At 42.6% G+C, this 12,403-nt stretch overlaps 1 protein-coding gene across 1 annotated transcript in view; it reads right to left on the bottom strand.

Annotated features, from left to right (window-relative positions):
• Positions 1-4,461: 4,461 nt before the first annotated feature.
• The window catches only part of MYO5C (myosin VC), an 84,396-nt gene continuing 76,454 nt past the window's right edge, over positions 4,462-12,403 (bottom strand). Inside the window, exons 34-38 of the mRNA XM_008577320.1 lie at positions 12,213-12,311; positions 10,850-11,004; positions 7,950-8,039; positions 5,439-5,589; positions 4,462-4,748 (exon numbers count right to left, since the gene is read on the bottom strand). Coding sequence (XP_008575542.1) covers positions 4,462-4,748; positions 5,439-5,589; positions 7,950-8,039; positions 10,850-11,004; positions 12,213-12,311 — 782 coding nt within the window. The remainder of the gene's footprint in view (positions 4,749-5,438; positions 5,590-7,949; positions 8,040-10,849; positions 11,005-12,212; positions 12,312-12,403) is intronic.

Genomic DNA, 12,403 nt, shown 5'->3' with positions numbered 1-12,403 from the left:
GACCAGAAGTCCCCTGGGCTACTAAGCCAGGTAGGGGGGAGGGAAGGGGGCCTCAGCCATGCCCCCTGACACCCGCAACCAGTCCCAAGGGTAGGGGCCAAGGGCCTCACGCATGCACACTGACAACCGCAGTAGCCAGCAATGACCACTGAGCCACCGCAGGAAGTGCTCTGGGCTTTGTGAGCCAGGGCGGGGGGGGGGGGGCTGGGGGCCTCAGCCATGCCACCCTGACATCCACAACCAGCCCAGCAATGACCACTGAGCTGCCACAGGAAGCGCCCTGGGTTCCCGAGCTGGAGAAGTGGGGAGAAGGTGGGCAAGGGCTTCAGCCAAACCTCTCTGACATCTGCACCCAGTTCAGCAATGACTGGGCCACTGCTGGAAGCCCTGTGGTCTCCCATGCAGGAATGAGGGAGGTGCCACAGCCCTCAACTCTGCCCCTCCTCTTTCCTCCTCCTCCCAGCCTATTTCCTTTCTCTTTGCCCTCTTTTCTTCCACCCCAGCTGCCCCACAACAACCTCATAGAATATAAAAAAATATATATTAATAAATAAACTTAAAAATAAATAAATAAACAAAAACCAAAAAAAAGAGAAGGAATAGAAAATAATAAAATGGTAAACCTAAATCAATATATAACAATAATTAGATTAAAATGGTCTAAACATCCCAAGTAAGAAACAGGTTGTCTGATTAGATTAAAAAAAAAAAAAAACCAAGTATATACTGCCTACAAGAAACTCACTTCAAAAATAACATAGGTAGGTTAAACATAAAAGGATGGAAAAAGATATACTATGAAAACACTAATCAAAAGAATAGGGAGTGGCTACATTAATTCCAGGAAAGGTACACTTCAGGGAAGAGAAAATTACCAGGGAGGAATAAAGAGGGTCACTACATGATGACAGGAGAGTCAAATAATTTTTTTTAACTGTAAAAATATTTAGATTTTTGGGCCGGCCCGGTGGCGCACTGCTACAGTGCGCCGCTTGGGAAGTGCAGTGGCGCTCCCGCCAAGGGTTCGGATCCCACGTACAGACCGGTTCCCGCTCACTGGCTGAGCGAGGTGTGGGCGCAACACTGAGGTTTGCGATCCCGTTGCCGGTCCCGGTCCGGTACGGGCGCGACACTGAGGGTTGCGATCCATTGCCGGACACGAAAAAAGACAAAAAGGAAAAAAAAAAATTTAGATTTTTTAATTTAAAAAATAAAACTGGGAAAGTCCTGGGCAAAGTGGGATGGTTGGTTACTCTAGTATATCTATCGTATGTTTCGACTTGCATGCCCCTTGAGATATTTTTGTGGTTATAAAAACATATAACATAAAATTTATCATCTTAATCATTTTTAAGTTATAGTACATTAGTGTTAACTATATGCACATCTCATCTTGCAAAACTGAAACTCCATACCCATTGAATAACTCCTCTTCTCCCTCTCCCCTCAGTCCGTAGGAACCATTATTCTATTTCTGTTTCTAAGAGTTCAACTGACAAAGTATGTTCTGTGACCATAAGGGAACTAAACTAAATATCCATAACAGAAAGACAAAAAGAAAGTCTCCAAACACTTGGAAATTAAACAACACACTTCTAAATAATCCATCGGTCCAAGAGTAAGCCTCAGAAGGAAATTAGAATATATTTTGAACTGAACAGAAGTGAGAATACAACATATCAAAGTTTGTGGAATAGAGCTAAAATAATGCTTAGAGGGAAATTTATAGCATTAAATGCTTATGTTAGAAAAGAAGAAAGGTCTCAAAGTCAATCATCAAAGCTTCTACTTTAAGAAACTAGAAAAGCAGAGCAAAATAAATCCAAAGTAAGAAGGAATAAAATAATAAACACAATATCAGAAATTAATTAAATTAAAAAGAAAGAGAAAAATCAATGAAACCAGAAATTGTTTCTTAGAAAAGATCAATTAATATTGATAAACCTGTAGCAAGACTGACTTGATAAAAACGTAGCAAGGAAAAAAGGAGACACAGATTACCAATATCAGGAATGGAAAAGGGTGTATCACTACAAATCCTGCAGAAATTAAAAAGGTAACAAGGAAACATTATAAACAATTCTGTGTACATAAACTCAACAACTTAGATGAAATGCACCAATTCCTCGAAAACCACAAACTGCCAAAGCTCACCTAAGGTAAACTATATAACCTGAACAGTCCTACAACTATTATAGAAATTGAACTTATGCTTTAAAGTCCTTTGAGAAAGAAGAGAGACTAGTGCACGCATATCCCAGCCTGGCCGTCCACTCTTCCTCTGACCAGTCTTTCTAGGTTCCCATCGCTCCTGGTGTGCTCCATTCTAAGCGGGCTGTTCTTACTCTGCCTTTACTTTTCTTTCACTTCAGCCTGTGCTCATTCCTCTAATTCTTGGTCTGTTGAAATCCCACCTGTCCTTCAAGACCCAAATCAATGCCTTTCATATTCTCCCCAGATTTCTCACATCAGAAGGAAATGTATTCACCTGGGCCATGTCATCCTAGTTTCTAATAGAACTGTCTCCATGAGCCCTGCCTGGGCTTCTGTCGAAGATCACTGGGCAAACTAATCACAGTGACATTTGCTGTAAAAATGCTATTGTAGCGATTGTGAGATGCAGTTCCACACGAGGCATTGTTTTTATAATTCATGATGAGGAATAAAAAAAGAACTAGATACTAGGAAAATCTTTATATCTTCCTAGGAACTGGTCTGCCTCACCATACCCAATAAAACCAAACCAACTGTTCTGTCTCACCATACCCAATAAAGCTGATCATGTTTGCTTTTTGTCCTGGCAGCAGGAAAGCCCAGACCCAGTTTTCAAGCTACTCTGTCCACTGACTATACTTTTCTTTTCATTGGTCCTGATTTTCTACTTGTGTTCATGTTTTACTCTTTTGATGCTCATATTTTCATTGTAAAGCCACCTCAAGTCTTTCGTAGTCCTTGTTTATGGCAGGAACTTAAAAAATATCTAAATGAATGCCTCTAAAACGCACATGCTTCTCAGAGCAAAGCACTGTAAAGGCTTCACTTCTCTGATGGTCACTTTCAGTTGGTGGAAGGAAAAAAGTACTAAGCACTTAAGGGGCAAACATTTGCTTGTCCTTAAAGAAGTTATTCTAAGACCTAGAGTCATGCATCTCCCTCGTGTCCTTACTCAGTCTTGGGCAACCTACTGATGGAGTGAGAGTTGAGTTTAACAAAGGCTTTGATGGCACCTTTAGATTAATGGCTTTACTTTAAATAGAGCTGAAACCTACCTCAGAGGGCTATCGGGCATCTGCTCAGAGCTTGTGAAACAAACAGAACTGTTTCCTTTTTCCACGAAGAGAGAAAGAGCCACAGAGGCCAGTCCTTCTGAATATCCTTTCATATCTGAAAACCACAACCCACTGTCATAGAAATTTGCCAGCCTGGTTTGTGGGGATGGCCAACTTCAAGTTTCACTAATGCTAAAAAGGTACGATGGATGCCTCACACTTGTTTCTTGGCTTAAGATATTTTCTTTGTCACTTTCCCTTACACTGTTACCATCACCACCACCCCAGGCTCTCATATCACTCACAGGTATCAAATTCTTGCACATATTGTAAGAATCTAAAATATCTACCCTATATTATGTGATTCCTAATCACTCAAGCAGTGTTAGTTCAAACAGTAGCTCAGAGTCCATGTTTCCTCAATTTAGAGGTAAAGAGTTCACAACTGTGGATTACTGTGTCTTCAGGATGAACTCCAAATGCCTTAGCCTGGCATTCCAGACATTCCCAGTCTGGATCCAACCTACCTCTTTACCTCGGTCCTGCTGCTCCCCAAACAAACCTCCGCTTATTCTAAATAAAGCCTGAGCAGGCGTCAGTCCTTACTCAGTCCCATCACTATGCCTTCGTCCACTTCCCCTGCCTGGAACATTCTTCCCCCCTTTTCTTTATCACTCAACATACAACTACTCTCTGGCTTCCCCAACTTTTCGGTCTACAATAATCTCTCTTCTCTGAAGCATTTTGTGCACCACTTGTTTGTGACTTAATCATAGTTGCTTCGAAATATTATTTACCTATTTTGAACTTCTCAAGGGTGAGATCATATTGACTTTTCTTGTGTTTCCTGTGTTCTCTGCCTGACGGTGCTATTCAGAGAGAAGACAGTCAATACTGGTTGAGTGTATGATAACCATAGAGGGCCAGACGGTAAAATACACAATCACTTGTTCTCAGCTACAGCCACTAGGCAAGAGCATCAAGTTAGCGTGGTGTGACTTGATGGGCATAGAGGCTGGCCATCAGATGGCCAACATCTCCGAGGAGCCGAGAGTCATCTTGCATGCGCCCTCAGTGTATGGCCCATGTGGGGGTCTGATGGTGCAGCAGGGTGGGTCAGGCATGTGCAGCCTCAACTTTAAGAGCATTCTTTCCGGCCAGCCTCTCTGGGGGAAGCGGCGGTTTATGGGTTTTACCTTATCTGCATCCCTTTTCTGCAGGAGCACATGTCCTTGCGCAGGAAGAGGCTATTCAGTGTGACAGCCCCGATCAGGAAGAAGAGTTGCTTCACAGCCTGCCTCACGAGCTCAGGGTCCAGGCCATTCTGGCACATGATGCTATAGAAGTAGCTCAGCTGCTGCAGGACGGAGGTCATCGTGTAGGCATCAGTGTCGTCTATGCTGGACGACCGCTTCCGGAAGCCTGTGGGCTTCAGGCCAGAAATGCCCTGCAGACTCTCATACTCTAGCATGCCTGGCACTGCAGAGAAAGATGCAAGCTCTAAATGCACACACAGAGGCATACCCAGAGAACGTTTCCCACTGCTCTCATGCATCTGTTTTAGGAGAGGGGACATTTGCTACAAGAGTCGGTGGATGTAGCTGCAGTAGAGAAAGCAAAAGAATCAAGGCTTTGGGAGCACTGGGGTGTTCGTGTTGGGGGATGGATGCCTTTTTCCAACAGGGCAGAAGCTCCTCTTCTAGGCTTGGAGCAGCTCTTCTTTTGACTTCACTGGAAAGAGCTGGTTATCACGATCATTCATGGTCTGGAACCATTTAGAGTCTAAGGCATTCAAATTTCAGAAAACTGAGGAAAGTGTACAAGAATTTGAATGCGACTTTAGGATTTCAAAAATACTTGGCTAAGACCCAGGAACAGCCACATAAAAAGTAGAAGTACCACATAAATAGTAGTAGAAGAAGTTTTCCCAAGTTTTTCCTTCGGAATGAACCATCCTTACAGAAAGAAAAGTACATACCAAGTATGTACTATAATTTATAGAATAATTTTAAGCAAGCAAAGAATTAAAAGGTGGACGTTTACATAATTGTATTTTCTTGGCTTTTCAAACTATGTTACTTGTAATCACACATTCCACACACCAACCTTATGTTTTAAAATGTCTTGATGTTACTATAAATATTTTTTGGTCATCAATTCTCTTCTTACCTATTATTGGTTGGAGATTATTTTCCATTACAACAATAAACTGATGATATATTCGTATAGCCACATCACTAAGAATCTGTCTGTATTCTGAAAGGTCAAAATTGTTCAAGCAGTTCTTATTCTGATGTGGATTGTTATGCTTCATAAATTCCTGAAAGTAATTTAAACATATAAATATTAGAAAAATGTAGACATGTAGGAAATTAAAATACTATCTATACTAATGATATTGCAACCAGCTTCTATAACCCCTGCATCTTAAAAATTAATGTGTGATTTGTATCAAATGAGTTGATATTTGGGGTAGCATTTACTTCCTACAAGAAAAAAATAGCACTGATTTCCTGTACAATCTCAGTGTGTCATACTCTCACTGCACTGCAGACTCCCCTACAAATATTTGCCCCCAGAGCCTATAGAGTAAGTGGAAAACAACTCCCACGGAAGCGCATAGAAAACACTGCAGAGCACTCAAGGAAACAAACTGCTGTAAGGGGTTCGTAGATGCAATAAATGAGATTCACAACCTTATAATTATAAAGTAGACCAATCCAAAATATTTTCAAATGTGCATTATGGACTGAATGTTTGTGTGTCCTCCCCCCAGTTCAGATGTTGGAGCTCTAACCCCCCCAGTGTAGCTGTATTTGGAGATGGGACCTCTAAGGAAGTAATCAAGGTTAAATGAGGTCATAAGGGTAGGGCCCTGATCTGATAGGATTAGTATCCTTACAAAAAGAGACATAGGAGAGAGCTTGTGCTCTCTCCCCCTCACCCAGTGCACCCAGGAAAGGTCATGTGAGGACACAGGGAGTAGATGGCCATCTGCAAGCCAGGAACAGACCATGGTGGCACCCTGATCTCAGGCATCTAGCCTCCATAACTGTGAGAAAACAAATCTCTGTTGGTTAAGTCACCTAGTCTGTGGTATTTTGTTATAGTAGCCTGAGCAAACTAATATGATATGTTAAACACTTTCAAAGAGATGAAAGGAAAAAAAAAACCAAAACATTAAGAATAGGACATTATGATAAGGGGCAGAGGTGAAAAAGAATTGTAGAAATTTTAGAAATAAAAATACAGCAACTGAAAAAACACTGGGGCAGGGAAAATAATGTTCTAGACATGACTGAAGGGGGCAAAGAAAGGATCATAAAATAAATAGTACTGAATGACATCCTCTTCCATTAATGTTTCACAGATGCCAGTTTGCCTTAAATGGACTGGTCTGTGCCTCCTCCTGCTTTAGTATTCCTTTTAGTCAGAGGTTGGATCTCCTTTACTTATTTCGCCTTTTGTTCTATAGTACTAGTCAGATTACTTTTATATTTTATTTAACCTTCTCTCCATTGGGACAACTGGCTATCCACACGGAGAAAGATATGAGATCATTACCTTGCCTATCAATTTGGGATAGAAAAATAATCACATCGATTTTGGATAGGTAAAAACATAATTGTGAACTCTAAATGTGAACTATAAAAGTTTAGAAGAGAATATCTTCATAATCTCAGAGTAGGGAGGAATTTCTCAAGCAAGACACAAAGACAGATCATAAAAGAACAGGATTGACAGATTTAAGCATATCAAAATTCAAAAATTGTATGTGACAAAGGACTCCATAAAGAAAATTAGAAGACAAGTTACAATCTATCTGTAATATGTAGATAACTCCTACAAATCAATAAGAAAAAAATCAACACTAAGAAAAATGGGGAAAGGATGTGACAAAGCAGTAGAAAAGGAAACCTGAGTGGCCAACAAGCAATTTATATATAACATTATGCTTGAGTTCGCTAGTGATCAAGTAACTGCAATTTAAGCCAACAAGGTATTGTTCTATACCTATGAGATTAGGAAATAAAAATGTCTGTCGATACCAAGTGGTGGTGAAGGCATGAGACACCAGACACTTCATTCATTGCTGGCAGGACTATAAAACGGTGCAACTATTTTGGAGAGCACTGAAAATTCTAAAAGCCAGTTGGTTATTTTAGTTCAATGAAATTTTTCTCTGTGTTACTTGAAGGTGGAGGACTGTTTTATGACATCAGTTCCCTGGAATGAGAGGCAGAGTGGCAAAGGAAGTATATTTACAGATTATAGAAGAACAGTTAGAACCTTGTAGAGAGAAGAGCTCTGAAGAAACAGGCATGTTGAACTAAAGGCTATATTCTAGAGTCACAATACTAAAAATTTCACAACCAGAAGGAAACTTAAAAATCATCTAATCTACTTATTGATTTAAAAGTAAAAGAAACTGGAACCTAGTACCATGTCCAAGGTCTAAGCTTCTTCTAGAAGTCTGCCTGTGGTGTATACCCAAGGAGTCCAAAAGGTGATGTGCTGTTGGCCTCCTGGGGGAAGAGGAGCCAGAAGGCCGGCTGGAACAGAAGCTGTGCCCAAATCTGGGTGTCTCATTAATTCCTAACCCCTCTGGTGAGCTCTGGCTCAGGAGGAGCTTACAGACTGGCAGTCAGCACAAAACACAAAGCAGGCAAGTGTCCTCACCTCTTCTCCACTGTACTGCTTCAGGCAATTGAGGAAATGACAAGTATTGGAAAGCCAAAAGGACAACATCTCAAAGTCTTCTAAATGTTCCTTTAAAAAATAACAAAAGACAAAATTAGACTTGATTAGTCATGCCTCTGAGCCAAGAACAGACATACCTTACCTGTTTACTTAGCTTGTGGCTTTTGATCAAAATTAATTTTTCTTTTATTCACTAAAGCCTTTATCCAATTTATACTATAATGATGAGAGCTTATATTTATATAATAGGTTATGGCTTGTAATGTATTTCTGTACAGGTTATGTTACTTGTTATGAAGCTTGAAATAGGCACTACAGGAATACATGAGAAACCTGAGACTTAGTTCTCTCTCTCCAAAGTTGACATTCTGACTGGGAAGACAGACATAACATACATAGGACACAGTTAAATAGGTGCTCAAGTGCCCAGATGTTTGGTGCTGACTGTGCTACAAAAGCTCAGAGGATGGAGAGATGCTGGGGAAGCAGGGCAGCTGAGGAAACCTCACGAGAGGGGGAGGACCCACTCCTGGAAGGAAAGGGGTGGGAGACCAGAGCTCAGGATCAAGGACCACTGGGAAGAACGCTGCTTATGGGGCAGAAGAAGAGAAACAAGCAGATAAGGCAGAGGTACAGTGATCAGAGAGGAAAGACTGGGGAAATCCTGGGATTTGAAAGACGAGGAGGGTTTCAGGGAGATGGTGCTAATGCTGTAGTCAATTTAAGAAGAATACAAATTAAGGAGATATCATTGGATTCAGCAAGAACTGCTGGTGATCTTTCAGTAGTGATGGAGTAGAAGACAGATTGCAAAGCAAGGCACAGAGAACGGCGGGGACCACCAGCTTCAGCAGCTTGGCAGTGGGGGTGGAAGAAAAGAGACTGGCTGGAGAGGGCATGTGAGCCAGGTGTGTGTTGCTTTAGGTGCTGCAAGCTGGAGGTGGCACAAAGGCAGAGGGAGGGAGCCACGGAGCAGCTGGGACTGAAGCTGCTGGTGAGAAAGAGGATTTATACTCCCTAGGCCATGTGTCTTTCAGCTTATAAATATTTAGCTAAACATTGCAGAATGGCAAGATGAGGCAAATACTGGGTGCCTATGGCTGGAACACAACGCAAGTTTGTCTTCTCTTAAGAAAACCCAATTTACAAAAACACGGGGTGGGAGAACATCAATTTATGGAGGACCCTTCCAAAAACACTCCGTTAGCTCCCATGAAGACAGTGACTATAAAGCATCCAGCACCAAGCAAATGCTAATTTTCTATGCCTAATTCCAGATGAATAATGAATTGTTGGTACAAATTTTTTTTTTGGGGGGGGAGGGGAGAATTATTACTCTGACCTCTCACATATCTGTTTTTATTCTTCTCTCTTCCTGCAGTATTTAAAATAGAATTGAATTCCTCAACACTCTTCTAAAATATATATTTACTAAAAGGCCCTCCCCAACTAAAACATACTAATATATCCCAATATCTGCTGCTTCTCTTTTGGAGGGGCATGAAAAATACTGGATCTATATTTTATTGTTCCCTTCCTGTGTGGATCAGTACATTATGATACCCAGAAACTTGAGCTTTATAATGTAACTGTAAACTGGATGGTCATTTCCTCGAGAGAGAGAAAGCAGGTTTGGTACTAACTTCACTTACTGTGGCTAATGGAATTTCCATACCCAGGACAGCATGAAGTCCAGCTCAGTGCTCAATCAACACTCTACCCGTGCTGCGCTGACTCGCTATCCCAAGATTCCAGGCTGAGCTAAGCATTACCAGAGAGCTCTTTATACAAAGCAACCATGCCTGTGAGCAAGGAGCCAGGTCTGTTTAGGAAAATCTTTGATGCTTAGTAACAGTTATTTACTCATTTATCCCTCACTGAATTTTCAGGGAAAAAAAGTCAGTAAGCTAAGAATGGTTTTAGGATCATGCTGCGACTGGAAAGGAAATTAGCAATGAACTTTATCTTACTGCTACATGAGCCTTCACACAATCCTGCTCTTTGTCACTGTCATTTTTGATTGCTGTCCACATGTCACACCATGAAGAGATTGCTCAAAAAGAGCTCAGCTGGTGACTTCTGCTATATGCACTATACACACGTGGTCTTCCTACATCCCATGCTAGGTTCCCTCCCACCCAGTGGCAAACTGCTGCTTGCCTACTTGTCCAATCATTCCAATGAAGAAAACGTCCTAAGGAATGGCAGGCAATGAGTTAGAAGAAACCTGGGTCCCACATAACTGTGTGGAGCTAAACCACCCTCCAACCTGGATGGCTCATTAAGGAACTGCCATGAGCAAAGACAAATCCTCCATCTTCTTCAAGACATGGAGAAGATGATGTGTGGTGGGGTGCGGGGGTGTGGGAAGGAGTGGTCGGTGTCTTGCAGCAACCATGGTTTAGCCTTACCAAGCATCTGAACTAACTAACACACAGCTTGTCTTCATTTCTGGAGTGGGAATAAAAGTATATAAAATGGTTTTAGGAGAGAGAATTCTTTAATTGCCATGGAAAGAGCTGAATAATTTTTCACTCCTTCCCATTCTTCCTCACTCACACTTGTTCTACTGATAGAACGTATATCTGGTCGCAGCCAGTAATCTCAGACCCTAGGGGGATGCAGAGGTGGGGGTAGTGGCTACCAGGTTGTAGTCTTGTTGGTAAGGCTTTGAGGTCTATCGGCAGATCCTCGTCCACTTGCCCCTCCCTGACAGCCTGGCTTCTCTCACTAGCTGGACTCAAACTGGTTTGAGGCATCATGTGGCTCACCAAAGACAAGAGGCTAAGGATGGGCAGAGAACGGGCATGTGGTCATGCCCATGGGTGTTCCTAAATTAGATATAATACCAAGAGCCGAGGTCAAAGGCAGTTCCCTACCTTAACCACCTGCTTGATGCCATTAATGGCGCTGTTCATGAAGGACTTCAGCATGTCGGCATCATTGCGAGAGTCTGCGTAGCGTACACACATGAACAGGATGTGAGCTGGCAGCCCGGGGATCATGTTCACCACCACACCTCGGGGCTTCAAGTCTGGAGCAGAGAGAGCCAAGGGCGATTGCAGCTGCAGGCCAGCTCTCCTACGGAGCCCTCTGACCATGGGCGGGGGGTCTGTTTGCTTTTCTGTACTTGATGGGGTGCCTGAATGCACAGGGATTTTTTTTTCTCTTTGAGGAGTCTGGCTCTTTTCTTGGTGAAAATACACAGGTGCACCTGTTCCTTTTACTTCTCATTGGCAAAGTCCTTTCTCTTTCAATAAAAAGGTTGAATAAGAGACAGAATTTGTACTTGACCCTGGTGTAGAGACCCTGGATTTCAGATCCCCAATGTGAGAAAGGAACCCACTGCCCTACCCTACCTCTTTGAAGAGGATTGAATATGATCTCCACAATCGTATGAAACTGCGTGTATACAGCAGTGCTGGAGAAAATTCCAGCCAGGGAGACAGAGGGGATGAAGAAAGAGAAAAACTTTATAGAACAAATTAAGTAAACAAGGACCTCCCATGGCTGCATTAAGACAGGAGAACAAAAAAGAGGCCCCCACCACTCAGTGCTCTGCAGGGGTCACTCAGAACAAGAGGAGGAAAGGCTGCACTTCAGCGTTCAGTTTTGAGATCTTGGAACCGGCTGGTAGGGAGGCAGCTTTTCTCTCTTCCCCTGGAAAACCATGTGAAGGTCATGGTGAAGACAATATGGTAAGACTGGTTCTAAGACCACTAACCCTTGAGCATGCACACTGGGACATTGTGCGTGGAAGCCCTCATGTCACACTGCCTGCAAATGACTTTCTCAGCAGAAGTCAAATGGAGCACAGAGCCACCATTACTTCCATTATGGCTCCTATGCAGAGACACAAAGATGAGATATGTCTTCTATCCCGACCCTACAATTAGACTTGGGAAAAGGTTAGGTATGTATGTTCTCAACTGAGGACAATTTTGGCCCCCAAGGGACATCTGGCAATATAAGGAGACTTCTTATTGTCATGACTAGGAGTTGTCACTGGCTTCTAGTGGGTAGAAGTCAAGGATGCTACTCAATACCCTACAGTACACAGCCCCCACCCTCCAACAGAGAGTTATCTGGCCAATAGTGCTGAGGCTGAGAACCTCTAGACTAGGGGAAGGAGCAAGGGAGGAAGAGGATGAGAAAGGGCTGTCCCTGCCCAGGGATTTGGCATTGACTGATGTTCAAGTTCTCAAAGACAAAGCAAAAATTCAGAGGTCCAGGTTTCACTACCAAGAATGAGGTTCTGAATGAGTTTGGCCTCGTCTTCTCTCTTGTATTCCAGCATTCCAAGGTACTCCTTGGCTCCTGAGGGCAAGTGCACATCATTGGCTGTAGACAGAGGCAAACAGTCAGCTAATTACACCAAAACAACGTTCACGGGTTTCATAATGAGACTGCTCCATCTCCTTCTACCCTAGTCT

The sequence above is a fragment of the Galeopterus variegatus genome, unplaced genomic scaffold (assembly GCF_000696425.1).
Source record: "Galeopterus variegatus unplaced genomic scaffold, G_variegatus-3.0.2 Scaffold1487, whole genome shotgun sequence".
Classification (NCBI taxonomy): domain Eukaryota; kingdom Metazoa; phylum Chordata; class Mammalia; order Dermoptera; family Cynocephalidae; genus Galeopterus; species Galeopterus variegatus.
Note: the sequence above shows the minus strand (reverse complement) of the source record. Positions and strands in the feature narration are given on the sequence as shown.